This window comes from Stylophora pistillata, chromosome 4 (assembly GCF_964205215.1).
Source record: "Stylophora pistillata chromosome 4, jaStyPist1.2, whole genome shotgun sequence".
Taxonomy (NCBI): Eukaryota; Metazoa; Cnidaria; class Anthozoa; order Scleractinia; family Pocilloporidae; genus Stylophora; species Stylophora pistillata.
Genome location: NC_142522.1, coordinates 27,664,510 through 27,681,606, shown reverse-complemented (window position 1 = coordinate 27,681,606; position 17,097 = coordinate 27,664,510). Strand labels below are relative to the sequence as shown.

The 17,097-nt window shown below is 40.0% G+C and overlaps 2 protein-coding genes and 1 pseudogene across 7 annotated transcripts in view; all 3 read right to left on the bottom strand.

Annotated features, from left to right (window-relative positions):
* Window positions 1-1,843: 1,843 nt before the first annotated feature.
* LOC148733157 (uncharacterized) overlaps window positions 1,844-17,097 on the bottom strand; it is a 20,637-nt gene continuing 5,383 nt past the window's right edge. For 3 of the 6 annotated variants that reach the window (XM_088756215.1, XM_088756213.1, XM_088756217.1), the window contains 3 exons: window positions 8,971-9,051; window positions 8,451-8,531; window positions 1,844-3,496 (listed from right to left, as the gene is read on the bottom strand). In XM_088756215.1, coding sequence (XP_088612341.1) covers window positions 2,952-3,496; window positions 8,451-8,531; window positions 8,971-9,031 — 687 coding nt within the window. In that variant the 5' untranslated portion in view covers window positions 9,032-9,051 and the 3' untranslated portion in view covers window positions 1,844-2,951. Of the gene's footprint in view, window positions 3,497-8,450; window positions 8,532-8,970; window positions 9,052-13,778; window positions 13,922-17,097 lie in introns of all 6 variants that reach the window. The other 3 variants (XM_088756214.1, XM_088756212.1, XM_088756218.1) reach the window with 2 other exon arrangements.
* LOC148733159 (uncharacterized) lies at window positions 9,029-10,870 on the bottom strand. Its single transcript, XM_088756211.1, has one exon. The coding sequence runs from the start codon at window positions 10,729-10,731 to the stop codon at window positions 10,009-10,011; it is 723 nt and encodes a 240-aa protein (XP_088612337.1). The 5' UTR covers window positions 10,732-10,870; the 3' UTR covers window positions 9,029-10,008.
* Window positions 10,784-13,771, bottom strand: LOC148733158 (uncharacterized; annotated as a pseudogene).

Here is a 17,097-nt window from a genome sequence, read left to right as displayed (position 1 = left end):
GTTGTTTCCAGTTCCAGATAACGTTTAGTGAATTCCTCTAAAATGTAATTACATTGTGAAAAACCCCATGGCTTTATTACTTTAACAAACTCGACGGATTTTGGTTGAGTCATTGTGAAATCTACCTGATCCCCTGTAAGGTGTAGTATTCCTATGATTCCCCTATAGTCCCCCCCTTTTATGCCCTGTTCCCCCTAAAAACCATGTGATCGACAAAATCCCCCAACTCTCCTCCCCCTCCAGAAGATAATCGATGACTGGTCTAATAGTTGATAAGGGAAAAGTGAGATAATAGGAATCTTACGCAAACCACGACGGCGACGGCAACAATGATGTGGGAAAACAAAAGATCTAATGAGCAGAACGATAGCTCAGCACGTGCAGTTTCCGACTTTGTATATTTCTTTGTTGCCTGAGAACAGAAACCGTGACGGCAAAGTTTCATTTCAAACTCGGAACGATGCTCTCAGTGACTATAACCTAAAGATAAGGTCTGGCGCTGTAAAAGGTGGTAAAAACACCTGGCCTTTTGCTAACTTCCAATTTAAAACATAAATTCATTTTTAATGAACTTCTTTTACGGCGTTGCCGTCTTAACAGCTTAAGGTCCCTAATTAATGATTAATAATCCCTTTATTAAATATGTTTAAGGATTAATAACATTGATCGACGGTTAATAACACTCGTTTCCACTCTGATTTCAAGCATTTAGGTGTTTTTTTCGTTCAGTGCGTTGAACGAAAAATGTACGTATTTAAATTGCTAACCCAGATTTTCAGATCGAATAGCAACCAATATATAGCGATTATACGTTTCCTGTGGTCTCGAGTCAGCGCACAGTTTTACGTGGAACAATCGTAGAACAAAATGAAATTCTTTAACTAATGAATAAACTCATTAACAAAATGGCTGAAATATAAGCTCACTTCCTGTGCTTTGGGGAAGACAACAATACTTTCTCGCAAATAAACCTTGTAACTTTCCTTCATTTCAGACTGAAGGTAAATTAGACCTTATAATGTTGTCGGAGCAATTCATATTCAAATTGTGTCTTAATGTCCGCTGGTTCTAAATAAATCCAGAAGGAGACCTCCAAGCAGGAAAAAAAAACTTAAAACCCCGTATTCTTTTTCAAGGATGTTTTCTATTCATAGTTTGAGACTATTTGAAGATTTTTACTCAGTTTCCTTGACATTTTATCAAGAGCAGCATCCAACGGTGACACAAAAGTGGCAGAAAACTTGTTGTTCATAATTTGTACACCAGTAACAATGCCAATCGCTAACATGGAATCCTCTCCGTCACATTTTTCAAAAATCACTGCCCCAGAATCACCTAGACGAGTGAATGGCTGTTCTTTGTTTTCAATCATGAAGCAGCTTTCCCCAGAAACGAATTCATAGAATTCACAGATTACTCCCGTGTCAAGGTCATGAAACTCTACATGCATCCTGGTGGAACCGAGACTCAAACGCGCTGGGATACATTTCTGTTTTATGAAATTGTATCCAGTGACGCTGCCGGACATACACCATTTTCTCTCCAAACCTTGGACTTCACACGAACGAAGGAAACTGCCTCTTGGGTAATCTGAAGTGCCAATAATTTCGACAAAGCGATTTGATCTAAGGGCTCTTGATTATCTATCTTTCAACTTCGCTATAGCAACATCGATGCACACTTCTGTTTGGTAAAGACTGTTTCCTCTACGAATGAGGCCCCTAAAACTATCTAAGAAGTCTGCCACAACCCTTGATTCACGATTGAAAAGTTCTTCCAATTTTCGTTCAGAGGAATGTTGACTGGCACTCACGGTCAAAGACAAAGTCTTCAGCCTAGTAAACTCGTGGAACAATTCATCTAATTTATTTATTCGCTGCCAAAAATTATTTTACTACACTTTCTTTGTAATGGAACATAACAAAAACAGAATCGTACGTGAGTCTTTGCATAGCTAATCTACGAGCTTGACGTTAAGAGCTCCAAAAGGACTTCATTGCGCATTTCGAAAGAGATAAAATAAATGAAATAACAATCTCATTTCAAAGCTTTTCGATTATATTCAGTTATCTTCAGAATTTAAAGTGCACCTACACTCAAAAAATTTTTTTCGCTTAACGAAGTAAGCTTATTTTTTTGAGTATTTCTGCGCAAAAATTTTTTTATTTGCTCAAATCTTCAATTTTCTATGCCCAGTCAAAATACGGAAAATCGGCCGCCATCTTGCCCCACGACCGAGTTTAAAGAAGAATGGCTCTAGCGGGTAATGTGACGTCAAATCGAGAACACGAAAGTCTGCATCTCACACATTTTCACTTGTTTGGGAAGATTGTCGTCGATATCGTCCGAAATATGCCGACTAGGTGTGTTGTATGAAGATTGTATGGAGCGCGATACCCTCTTCCAAATTTCGCACGTTGCTACATCCTTCTACAGCACACTTAGTCGGCATATTTTCGGACAATTGTCGGCTACAACCTTCCCAAACAAGTGAAAATGTGTGAAAAGCAGACTTTCGTCTTCTCGATTTGACGTCACATTACCCACTAGAGCCATTCCTCTTTAAACTCGGTCGTGGGGCAAGATGGCGGCCGATTTTCCGTATTTTGACTGGGCATAGAAAATTGAAGATTTGAGCAAATAAAAAAAATTTTGCGCAGAAATACTCAAAAAAATAAGCTTACTTCGTTAAGCGAAAAAAATTTTTTGGGTGTAGGTGCACTTTAAGCAGTCAAATATGCTACTTGTTTCGAGACAAGCCGATCTTTCCTACTTCATTTTGTGTCTCCTTCTCCGATCACATGATGACTAGAAAGCAAATAATCGTTACCATCATCATCTTTCAAAATCGCACCTAAAGTCCCAGCAGCAGCGACCCCTTTGATGCCAATGCTCGCTCCCAAACGAAGGTAATCCCCCTGTTCTTGTTGCTCAATTGGCCTGGATGAGGCCTACGATTCAATCCAAAATCCCTCCACGATGTCTACCGGGAAACCTCCAATAAATGCTGGAATGTCGGTTTCGCCGATTGGGATGCGACCTTTGCCGATAACATTAACCATGATGCAAGGCTCGTTTGTCGGCTTCGAATTCGTTACTTTGAGAGAAGGGTACACTAAAGTGATGTTACGATGCTTGTTGAAAATGAGTAGAGAAGTGTCAATGATCTTACTAATTTCATCAACCTCGAATTTCTCCAATCTTCTTGACACTCCAGGGGTAATGTTTGGCCCATCAGATATTTCTTTGCCCAAATCTGTCCACTCTAGCCCCACACCCATCTTTCCAAAGTCCTTTCGAGCAGATTTTTTCAACTCTTCTGATCTGCCGTTATTGCAACGGAACACGTACAGTTGAACGTACACCTGACCGCTTTTATCTTCGTATGGCAACACCCTCATACATTCCTTGTGATCAGCTTCAAACTGTTTGGTTTTTTCTATGATGTCATGATACTGTTGCTGTTGTTGCGCTTCTAGTAAAAATAAACACAAGGCTATGTAGCTAGGTCAACGTGTCTTTTATCTAATCAGGCTAGTTTTAGTCGCTTTTCGCTAGCATTACGTTTGCGGACATTTTAGTCATGAAAGTTAAAGCTTAAAACAAACTGTCTGGGTCAGATTTGTAAAATTTTCCTTTTTTTTTTCTACTCAGTTGGCAACCCAAGAAAGAGTAAGGAGAAAATTGTGGCGAAGTGACTTTAGTATGTGGTATCTGAACATAATAATTTACTAGCACAAATATAGTTCATGAAGAAACCTGTAAGTTTGAAATTTTGAGTACTGCAGTAAATGAAGAAACTGGAGTTGTTTCTCAGTGTATTTTTATACCACCATAAACAATTCTCTACGATGAGTTCGCGAATAGCAGCGAATATCCCAGCCTCTTCTCCCACTCGCATGTTTCTGCGAAAGGACGTTTGTGACCTGATGTTAGGCTGTGACAAAGTTTGATCGCTTTTCAACGTCGAAGTTCTTTTAAATGAATTGCGATGATTCATCATAGTACTTGCTCTATTAAATATAAGATTGTGCGAGATTTCATCGAGGCTCACTTTTATGCTATTCTTTAATGTTTGGCGCAGAATTTTTCCTTGGTGATTATCTTTTCCCTAAAATCAATCAAAGCAGGAGCGTTTTCTGCATCAACTAAAAAAACAAATTAGCAAATGAAAACATTAACTTTTGATCAACCGCGAGTTGTTCCCACGTCAACGCGCTACTTAACCCTTCGACCCATGGCCGACAACTGGCCAGTAAAACTCCTAGACAAATCGTTGGCGGATATGTATCGAATGTATTATTAGGTTTACTTTTTACGAACGGCCGACCGAGATCAACTCGAGGCTCACCTAAATTAAATTGATGCCATAAAGTTCAGTTTGATTCAATTTATTTATTGACTGCAAAAATATTCTTTTGTTACTTTACCTCTGTAATGGAACAAAACAAACGAAAAACATCCTACGTTAGAGCCTTTGCATAACTAATCTACAAGCTTGACCTTAGCTGCCGAAAAGCTCCCAAAGTACTTCGTTGCATATTTCGAAAGAGAAGGATTTAAATGAAAAGTACTTTCTCCAACCAAATATTCAGTATTTCAGCAGTCAAGTAGGCAAGTTGTTACGAGACTAACCGATCTTTACTGCTAGCTTCATTTTGTGGTTTGAACCAGGGAGTAATATATGATCATGTAGTCAGATCGTCCAGGTGAGAGTAGTCCAGAGAGAGACCGCTGTCAATGATAGTGAGCCCTAGCGGAAGTCTTTTTCAAAGTTTTCTCAGGACTACTTTTGCCCAGATGATCACACCACGCGGTCATTGTTAGGAAATCCATTATCTTTGAAGAGCAACACGCAGTTGTCAATCAGCCACTTTTCAATTTCTCTTACCCTTGTTTGCTATGCTGTCAAAAATAAGAATTAAAGTCAACAGTAGTTTTATTAATCATCAGCTTGGAGGTTTTTCAACGGTCACTCAAGGAGAATTGCACTTTATAGGTTCCACAGAATAGGGCTATTGTACGATGCCTCTTTGTGCCTTAATTAACCAATTAATGTACAGAAACTTGCTCAAAATACAACTTACTTTCATTTCCGGAGAGAAACATAGATAAAAATTTCTTAAAAGATAATTTTTTCTTTGAATGGTTCCGCTTTTATCGACCATTGAACACACGGGTGGAAGACAATGATAACAAGCCGTTGCGACTTAGTAAAGGGATGACCACGAATGCCTAATATGAGAGAAAATTACAGTGATTCAGGGGAAACAAATCCAGGTGACTTTGAAAACCAACCGCTTAATACAGGGTGACCGCTTAATATGGTGCTGTGAAGAGAATTTATGATTTCTTGGTGCCACTTACATGTAATACAAGTCCGACTGTACATGTTTTATTGCACTGGAAAACAATATCACTGGTATCATTGCTCACGTATGAATCCTGTTCATTACAAAAGGAAAGGTCATTTAGCATTTATTCTACGACTGAAATCATTTTGTTTCTCAGTCGTCAACTGTTTTTGTTTATAATATCAGCCTGATAATGAATTACATCAATTCAAATTCATGGGTAGTCGTTCACGATTTCAAGACTCAATTAATTGGCCATACTTTCATGATCTCAAAGATTACGTAGACATAAACAAAAATATCCAAAAATGTCGCCACGATATCAACAAACTTAATTTCAATCGTATTACCAAATTTTCCAATCTCTCTTCTGAAGTGTGGTCAGCTCTAAAAAGCCTTAGAAAACGCAAAGACATAGTTATCAAAACGGCCGATAAGGGCGGCTCAGTCGTTGTTTGGCGCACCGACCTCTACCAAAAAGAAGCTTTGCGGCAACTTTCTGACTCCTCTTTTTATCAAAAGGTCGACAAAGACCTCACTGCCAGCAATCAAAACACCGTCAAGAATACGATCAATCAACTCATAACTAAACAAGAATTGCCGGCCACAGCAAAAAATCTCATCATAACCACTCCTAGAACTTCTTGTATTTACTTTTTACCTAAAATTCACAAACCTAACAACCCGGGTCGGCCCATTGTCTCGGCTTACAGTTGCCCTACCGAACTTATCTCCAACTATCAAGACAAAATTATGGCTCCCATCGTCAAAACTTTAGTATCATATATTAAAGACAGCCAACACGCTCTTCAAATTTTTCGCGACTTTAATTTCCTTGGCCAAAACAAACTTCTTTTCACCATGGATATTACGTCTCTTTACACTGTCATTCCTAATAGCGAAGGTCTTCTGGCCCTTAAACATTTTTTTGATCAACGTACTGTTAAGGAACCTAAATCTTAAACACTATTACGCTTAGCCGAATTAGTGCTCACACTCAATTGTTTTTCATTCGGGGACAACTTTTTCAAACAAACCAATGGTGTAGCCATGGGCACCAAGATGGGACCTAGCTATGCAAATCTTTTTGTAGGTTTTGTCGAACACCAGTCTTTCAGCCAATACAACGGCTCCAAACCTGAACTCTACGGTCGCTACATCGACGACTGTATCGGTGCCACCTCCTCTACCGGAGAGGAGCTGATTCAATTCATAACCGCAGTCAATTCTTTTCACCCGGCTCTGAAATATACCTGGGAAATTTCTGACAACTCGTTATCCCTTTTAGACATCAAAGTTTCAAAGTTATCAAAGACATCAAAGTTAGACCTGATTTTCCGCTGTAACAAAGTTTGAGCAATAGTGAAAATCAGACCTGAAAAGAATTTCAGGCCTGTACGGGATTCGAACCACTGACCTCTGCGATACTAGTGCAGCGCTCTACCAATTGAGCTAACAAGCCAACTGGGAGCAGGCCATCAAATTAATTCGATATAAACCCGTAGATGATAAATCAAACAGGTTTCGAGGTCAGTGGTTCGAATCCCGTACAGGCCTGAAATTCTTTTCAGGTCTGATTTTCACTATTGCTCAAATAGTGCTTTACTGCGAAGGATCGTTCTCATATACGTCTCATAACCGCAGTTCACACATATGTTTCATATGTTTGTTGTTGTTTGATTTATCATCTACGGGTTTATATCGAATTAATTTGATGGCCTGCTCCCAGTTGGCTTGTTAGCTCAATTGGTAGAGCGCTGCACTAGTATCGCAGAGGTCAGTGGTTCGAATCCCGTACAGGCCTGAAATTCTTTTCAGGTCTGATTTTCACTATTGCTCAAATAGTGCTTTACTGCGAAGGATCGTTCTCATATACGTCTCATAACCGCAGTTCACACATATGTTTCATATGTTTGTTGTTGTAACAAAGTTTGATCGCTTTTCAACGTAGAAAATCTTTTACTATATATTATGGTGAATCAACATAAAACTAGCTTAATCAAATATAAGGTTGTGCGAGATTTCATGGAGGTTAGCTTTTCATGCTATTTTTTAATGTTTAGCGCAGAATTTTTTCTAGGTGATTACCTATTCCCTATAATCAATCAAATTAGTAGCATTCTAAACATCAAATCAAAAACAATTATATAGTTATTAAAAACAATAACCAATAATCAACCGCGAATTGTTCCCTTATAAACGAATTGAACCCTCGACCTATGGCTGACAACCATTAGTCAAACTCCTAGACAAATCGTTGGGGGATGTGTATCAAGTGTTTGATCAGGTTTACTTTCTGCGAACGGCCAACCGAGATCAACCTGAGGGCCACCTAAATCCAATTGATTCCATCTAGTTCAGTTTCATCTAATTTATTTGTTCGCTGCCAAAAATTATTTTACTACACTTTCTTTGTAATGGAACATAACAAAAACAGAATCGTACGTGAGTCTTTGCATAGCTAATCTACGAGCTTGACGTTAAGAGCTCCAAAAGGACTTCATTGCGCATTTCGAAAGAGATAAAATAAATGAAATAACAATCTCATTTCAAAGCTTTTCGATTATATTCAGTTATCTTCAGAATTTAAGCAGTCAAATATGTCTGATGTTTAGAAAACAGTAAAACTTTAGATATTGCTGTAGATCGTATACCGTTATTTAAGTAAGCTAAGTCAACAGCCAAACGTCCTAAGTTTTCGAATTCCTCATTTTCTCCACTTATGATTAGATTTGAAGCAATAAACAAATTAGATTGCGAAAGTGTCTCAACAAAGTACATGTAATTTGCAAAGCCAAACAGTATCAGTGGCCGGTGTCATTATTCTGGCTTAGATTCCTTCAGCACAAAAAAAGGCCAATTACTATTTATTGTAAGACTTGAATCGTTTTTCAGTCATCATGATTCTCTGATAATATATTGGCATCATTTTGTATCAGATGGGCAGCCGTTACCATTTTCAAGACTTTACTACTGCGCAATTCATTTTTGTTGCAAAGATTACGTAAAAATTAACAGGAATTCCATTTTTTTTAAATTATGAATTTTGAAACGTACAAACTAACGAAATACATATGCACATTGATTTTGAGTTACCTTCACTCTTCTTAGATGCGCCTTTAGTCAGTTCACTTTCGGCCGGTTGAACGTCCTGTTGGCCAACCAGTTTCTCTGCCTCTGAAATATTACCAGATTTCTCATGTAATGCATGATATTGTTCACGCAGTTTGATTTTCAAGCATTCTTGCAGAAGGACTGAAATATTTCTACCGGTTTAAACTATATGTGAATAAGTTTGTATATGTATTACTCAACAGACACACGACAACATACAATCTATTTGTTTCATGCATTAAACAAGCATTTATTCTGCGGGTTGAATAGCTTTTTCAGTCGTAAATTGTTTCTTTTTATCATATTAACCTGATGATAAATCAGCATTATTTTGTGTCCAGATGGGTAGTCGTGCACATTTTTCAAAACTTAATTATTGAGCAATTCTTTCTTCATTGCAAAGATTACGTAAACATTAACAGCAATTCTATTTTTTTTTTAATTTTAAATTTCTAAAACTAACAAACTAACAAAATTCAGAAGGAAATTGATTTTGAGTTACCTTCACTTTCCTTAGATGCGCCTTCAGTCAGTTCCCTTTCGGATTGAATGCCGCTCGTCATTGTCTTCGAGAACACTTAACCTAGTGGTGCGTAATAATCAGTAATTGGTTGACAACTATAATAAAACTAATTTTATGCCTTTTCTCCCTTATAAATTATATGAACAACCCAAATATGCTACCTTGCCTGAGCTATGTTTACTGGGAAAAATTATAACCAATCAACAATTGGAGTAAATGGCTATGGGCAAAATCCCATAGCCACATTTATTTAAAATTACTGTTCAATCAAATCCTTGATACAAAGTTTGGCCCAGTAAAGGTGAGGGCACTGAAAACGCCAAAGCATGTGACCGCACACATGCCGCCCCACCCCAGGCAAGCGCAGCACAGAAGCAAGAGCCGCCCATGAAAGCTAATGCTCGGAATCACAATAGTCAACCATTATGCTGTTGAATAGACTATCTGAAGGTAAGCGAGTAAGTGCCCACCCCAAGCAAGGGCCACCCATGCGAGCTACTGCCCTGGATCAACATTAGGATAAGAAAAGACAAGTATAATGAGACTAAGACCTAAGGCAAGAGCCGCCCATGCTAGCTAATGCCCCAGATCAACAGTGGGATACTAAACTATATGTGGAATAAGGCTCAAACGCCTCACTTAACGTCCTCGGTGTATTTGAGACAATGCCGACCCCAGGCAAGAGCCGCCCATGCTAGCTAATGCCCCAGATCAACAGTAGGATACTAAACAAAATATGTGAAAGAAGGCTTAAACGCCTCACTTAACTTCTTCGATGCATTTGACACAATGCCAACCCAAGGCAAGAGCTGCCCATGCTAGCTAATGCCCCATATCAACAATGGATAGTCCTGTGTTAATGGACAATTTACATGAACCTGCCTTACTCAAGTAAGAAGAAAGAATATTTTGGGCTACACCAAAAGTAAGAACCACCCCTACTACCTAATACTGCAGGTGGAACAAAATAGTAAACTGAGGCAATTGCACCCGCTGGATGGTGAGAAAATAACAGCTTTAAGAGCAAAGATTAGGTGTTCTAATATACTTAAGAAATGCATTAGATTTCCATCGCCCTAAGAGGCGGATTTGAGCATCGGATAACCCCTTATCTGCAGCATGAGAAGCAGCGCCAATTCGAAAACTATGTCCCTTGTAGACTGAGGGGGACAAACCACAAAACTGTACGGCAGATGACAACTGATTGGAAAAATGAGACCGAGAAACTGGAGCCCCATCCACTGTAATGAAGAGAGCACCCGGTCGGGTCCCTCGCATTGCTAAATACTTGGCCAAAAGCTCCACAGGGCAGGATTGTGGCTGACGAGACACCAAAATGGAAAAAGGGGGAGCATTGTAACTATGTTTAAAATTATCGAAAGTAATCTTGAAAGCATTCAAATCCCTTGAAGAGCTGAGCAGCTTACTAACATGCGAAATTTGTAAGGGAGAAGTATCACTCCACCCACTAGTTGAAGTCATTTCACCAATTCGTAAAAAGGCAAAGAATGCTAGTGAACACATTGCCTGAAATTGACAAATTTGATAAGGAGAACCAACCAAAGAAGGTGCCACAGAAATTAATTTAGCTAAAATGGGCAATGTAATGGGAAGACGACTGTCAAGGCGAAAGCCAACTTTGTGAAAACCTTTAAGCATCTGAGCAACATAAAAAACTTTAGAGGGATCTGAAAAGCCCTTTAGCTTATGGCAGTAACTCAAACATGACACATAGGTCATCACAGTGGATGGAGCATACTGTGAACGAAACAAATAAGCAATAAATAAGGCCAAAATGGAAGGTGAAATAGGCAATGCTTGAAAAGGGTAATGAAAGGTAGAAACAAAAAATTGGTGGAAAAGCTTCCAAGCACGCTGATAAGTTGGTATGGATGAGGGCTGAAGACTGGAGCGAAGTAAAAAGGAAGCTATTGAAGCCAACTCAGTGGCTGCAGATGAGGAGGTATGACCGTGGGAGCTTTGTGCATGTAAGCTGGTGCCAGTTGTTTGAAAATCTGCAACTGTAACCGAGAAAGAGAATCAGCCAGCTTATTCTGTAAGCCTGGGACATGCTTAGCTTTAAAACATATTGTAATTAAGACAAACTAGGACCAGCTTACGCACAAAGAACAGTAAGTCCTTATCACGACAAGTCTGTTTGTTAATAACATGGACCAATGCTTCATTGTCGGTAAAAAACAAAATACGCTGATTCTTCATAGTATGTCCCCAGAGGTGGAGACTTAGGACAATGGGATAAAATTCAAGAAATGCTATGTTGCAATGACGCCAGCTCGCGGGCCATTCCCCATAGCACCAATGCCCGCCAAAAACTGCCCCAAAGCCTATGGCACCGGATGCATCGGTATACAATTTGAGATGGTGTGAATTAGCCCAATCAACTGAGAGAAAAAAGGAGCGACCATTAAAACCCGACAGAAATTGCTGCCAGACTTTAAGATCTGCTTTAACTTCCTGAGTCAACCTGATAAGGAAATGAGGACGCCGAAGACCGATTGTCAAATCAATAAGACGACGCAGAAATGCACGACCAGGAACAACTACTGTACAGGCAAAGTTCAATAAACCTGTCAACGACTGTATCTCTTGTAAGGTAACCTTGCGACGCCTGAGAAAACCGGAAATTAGGTCCTGACATTTTACTAGCTTATCAGGAGGCAGCCGAGCCTCCATAAGGACCGAGTCTAATTCAATACCTGCGAATGAAATTGTTGATGAAGGGCCAATTGTTTTTTCCGGCGCCATAGGGATGCCCAGATATTGGCAGAGCATTAAGAATAAATCAAGTTGTTGTTTACACAAATCAGGAGAGGGGGAGACAATGAGAAAATCATCCAGCAGGTGCAAAATGTGATCGATATGCAATTTCTTTTGGGCAATCCATTCTATGGCAGAAGAAAAAATTTCAAATGTTTTGCAAGAGCTTGAACACCCCATCGGCATACAGCGGTCATAATAATAAAATCCTCGCCAATAAATCCCCAAAAGGTTGTAATCTTGGGGTTGAATAGGAATGATTCGAAAAGCATTCTTAATATCTGTTTTGGCCATAAAACAGCCGTGGCCAACAGTTCTAATGATATGAATGGCATCTTCCACCGTAGCATAGGATACGCTAGTAAATTCTGAAGAAATGCCATCATTCAATGATGAACCTTGAGGGAAAGAAAGGTGGTGAATCATACGGAATTCACCCTCTGTCATTTTAGGAACCAAACCCAGTGGAGATATACGAAAATGGGGAAAAGGTGGAGAGGAATAAGGGCCTGCAATGCGATGAGCGGCAATTTCTTTATCTAGTTTGGCATCAACTGCCTCAGGATATTGGATTGCAGAAAGTAGGTTTTTAGCACATGTAGAGTCTCGCGGTCCTTCATAGTACAAGGGAAAGCCATAATTAAAACCATTGGATAAAAGCTCTACTACGGAAGGGACATACCCAGAAAGAAAAAATTGCAAACGATCACTGTGGACAGGTGTTGGAAGCTCCGAGGAAGTAGGTTGGGGAGTGATCCGGCTGCTAGGGGTGTTATGGCTGCGTTGCTTGGACAATTTGGAAGCGTGTCCTTTGCTAAAGGCACGAAAATTACAATTTATAGCCCGATGTGGACCATCACATTTAGCACATGAGTGCTTAAAGGAGCATCCTGAGCAATAACCCCCTTTATGAAACTTGAAACAATAACCCCGAGGGATATCAAAGTTCTTAGCAAGGCTGGTTGCTGGAATGGATTTTCTGGCATTAGTCTGAGACTTCAACCACAATTCCCAATGTACAGAGCCCCAGGGAAGAGAGGTGGCCTCAGACTGGCGCAAAAAACGGAAGTTTTCATCATAATAACGCCAATTATGCCCCCTAGCAGCCAGATCTTGAATAGTAGCCCCATACTTCATGAGCCCGGGAGCCTCATGGGGATACTGTGCAGTAAAAATACCCACAAAAACATGAAAAGCTTGGAGCCAAACATCTATTGACGTAATACGTTTAGCTTTGTTTGCTGGCTCAAGAGCTAACGATGGGGAAGAGCCTTCCTGGGAGGGTTGGAGTGTGATGCGAAATTTGTCCTCAAAAGCTGGATGAACAAGAAGGGAGCCAAAATCAACAAATTCATTTTGAATAATTCGGCTCCGAATCTTAGCTGGGATCCGTGCATCGATTGGTAGGTTAAAAAACGTTGGGACAAGGCTCTAGAACATCGGTGAGATATTGGTTGAGGATCGTTGCCGCCGTGTTGAAGAACGGCGCTCGAACACGAGGTATCACCTCGCAAATACCGATGACTCGTACAGAGTACGATTGGAGCAGCAATTGAACCAAATCATCGATCCCTGAACCGACGACCTCGGGACGGTTAGCACCAAGATCATTAGTGCCTATTTCAAGAATGATGACGTCGGGTTTTAGGGCAGAAACAACACCAAGGTCGTAAAGGCGAAGTTTCTTCACAGTACGACCGCCCACGCCATGCAAGTGAATCACGGCGTCGCCCAAAAGATTAAAATGCTCGGCAGCACGGGCATCAAAATTGGATCGAAGGTCTGAACTCAGCCTTCGAACAAACGAATGGCCTAAAATAAGAACTGTGGGAGGTGAGCTAGCCATAAAACCAAAGAAAGAAAGTCGAAACGAAGAAAGCTGTGAATTCGACCAAGCACATGTGCAAGCAAACTGTAAGAAATAGACCAAACCACAGAAAGCTCGGGACTTCTAAAGACAAATCGTCAAAGAGGAAACTGTTTTAAGGGATAAAATTAATAAAACTCACCTCGAATGAAAAACCACGATGAAAAACCACGATGAAAAACCACGATGAAAACCCACGATGAAAAGCCACGTCTTCAACCACCATCAAGATGGAACGGAATGACGCTCACATGGGAGCCTGGTCACTTGGCAAGCACAAGTATCCTAAAGGGTATTGGGTATAATCCAAATAAATGCCACCCCAAGTCCCAGGCCCCCAAAGGAAATAAAAAGTACACAACGGGTAGAAGAAGCATAAAAATTCTATTTGCAAGCAAATATTTCCTTTAGATAAAAATCCAGTTTCTTCTCAATTCAGCTTGTTTTTCGCCCTGAGTTTAACTCAGTGTTTGTATTGTAATTTGGCTGAAGGACATGAATTTAGAGATAATTAATTTTGTCCTTCTTTCTATAGACTACGAGTGGTGCCTTAGTGAAAAAAATGGCTCTTAGCGCGCCGCGGGGAACTCTTGCAGTGAAGCCGATGCGGCGCAGAAGCTCCATAAGTGAGGCGCTCGAAACGTAGCATGTTCCCACGTTGCCATGTTCCCACCAATAACGTAGCTCCATTCTCTGCCTTTAAAAGCACACACAACCCACAATTCCTCTATTCGCTCCGACGAAGGGCTAACGCTCGAAACGTCAGCTTTTGTAATCGTTACGGTGGCCAATTTACCACTTCAACTTTGTTGATATATCCAAATTATTTCGTTACTCCCACCGACGCAGCCCCAAACAGTTTCTTTCGAAACTATCAGCCTTTATTCAACCGAGAAAAGAGACGATGAAAAATTGAAATCAGTAGAGTACTTTCGCTCGATAGAATATTTCGCTCATTCGATGGATTGAGTCTGTGAATCAAGTTTAGCACTAACGAAACAGCCAAGAAGAGGTATGAACAGAACTCAAGTTAATCGAGGCGGCTAATTAACCCGATCGCAAAAGCGAGAGTCGTCACCGATTCACATACTTGAAATAACTGAGACACCCAGGTAATGGACTGTCTCGAACTTGCGCACCAAACACAGTTATGTTATTTTCAATTCAGCTAATTTGCCGCTGTCAGATTAACTTCATATTATAATTTTAGTTTTGAATTACTCATCAATATTCCTATATATTCCCATATGTTTACCAAGTCCATCGCAAATATTATAATTTTGGCCTTACTCCACTCTGATTTGCAATTTAAAAACAATCTTAAATTAGCCATTTACTCTTAGTGCCACGTAGTGTGAGAAGGATAGTGGAGATTCTGCCAATACTGTGCTCTCTTCTTTTTTGGACAGTTGTTGTGAGGTTCGAAAAGTGATAGCTATGCTGTGTATAAAATTATTTTACCATATCTGTAGCCTACATTTTGATGCTTATCGTTCACGTGTAAGATTTCTATAATTTGATGAATGGTTTGTATGTATCAACCTTACTCATTTACGTACAGGATGAACGACCTCAAACCCAAAATAGAAACAGCAATCTCAAAGAAGAATAGAGAATATTGTGGTAAAGTACTTTTGACGGAATGTTGATCTTTTACAGAGGTGGAAAGATCGTAAAATTGTCATTCGTTGTAGTCGAAAGATTTCGAAAGAATCTTGCCAAAACCATGAAATCAATAGATATTTATCCAACTATCCATTATAGCTCCTTTGGCTCAGTGGGTATCATGTCTGAAAATACACCATCTTCCGCGGTTACTTGGGACAGTCTAAATTTTGTGAGGGAATAAGGTGAAGGAGGCGGCAACGTTTCGAATTGAGCTTCTGTCACCTCGCTACCCTGCTGGCAGAGGCGTTTATTTGTTAACTTCCCCGACGGTCCACGCAAAAATAAAGTCCTCTGCGCTCGGTATGTTAAATCTTCTTCGAGCATGCGCGGCCTGTTGCTTAGAAACAAATTAGTTCCCAGTAGTACTCGGCCAACTTTCAACAGCCATGTTCGGTGCGAAGGTAGTTCACCAAAGGAACAAGTAGCTAATAAATCAACGATTTACCGTTGCCAGTAGGTAAAGAAACGAATGTATCTCGACCAGATATGAAACTTTCGACGGCTCTAAATTGCTATGAGGTTAAGTCGTAGCTTGAAGGTAAAAACCTCTTCGAAACACTGACAATACTTTCCCGAAGAACATTGAAAGACGCCATAACCGTGATTGTGGGCTCACACTTGGTCTTGCTATATAGCTAAATAGGATGCGTGCGCATAAAGACGTGTTTAACACAGGTTCTGACCGGTTTTTGCGAATCAGATTATCCACAAACTTGGATAATTCCCAGGCGCAAGCTCGAAGAAGATTTAATAGGCCGAGCGCAGAGGACTTTATTTTTACTTGGACCGTAGGGGAAGTTAACAAATAAACGCCTCTGTCAGCAGGTTATCACCTCGCTTGCATTGATTAAAATTACTGTGATCAGGTGTTATACATAAATAACGTATTTAGTTAAATGAGTTGAAGAATGCTCCAGTTAACATGGAAGGAAAACAACGCAGGAGACTTAATGAAATACTACGAAATAGTTTCCTGATACCTCTGAGAACAGCTATCTCAAAAAAAAAACAATATGGAACTGAGTGGGTTAAGGTATTCTTAACGGAATGTTGCTTTCTACATTAAAAAATATTCATTCAATGGAACTGAAATATCTCGATGGAATCTTTCCAGTACAATGATATCAATAGATATTTATCCAACTATCCTTTGTATCTCATCTGGCTCAGTTGTTATCATGGTTGAAAATACATCATCCTTCACGATTACTCAAGAAAGTCTAACTTTTGTAAGGGAACGTGAAGGAAGCGTCAACGTTTCGAATTGAGCTGCTGTCGCGTCGCTCGAGACGACTAGTATTACTGTGATCATGAGAAACTAGTCAGGTGAAAGACCTGATATGTAAAAGCGCTGAAAGCTGTTTCCCTGTACGGCATGAGCAAGGGAAAGAAACCTGCGTTGGTGGGAATTAACACACTCCTAAGTCACAGAATCCGATTTTAGTTTCTTTGGTACAGAGACAAGTTGGGTCGTAGTTCAAATATACAAAGAGCTAAGACTTTGAGCTTTCGACAGTCAGTTGTACTTGAGGCTGGAAATCATGGCACCAAGTTCTCGCTAAGTTACGAACAGTTCATCCCTCTCAAATAAGATAGGAGACGCCAAATGGGTATCGGTAGCGTACTTTCGCTTGATAATTTTCTCTTCCTTCGACGGATTACGCATCTTAACCAAGTTTGAAAATAAGGCGGTTTAAATAAACTTTGCCATAGCCGGGAATAAACGATTACACAACCAAGAAGAGGTCTAAAAAAGACTTACTAAGCTGATGGAAGAAACGAGAGTCTTCTTG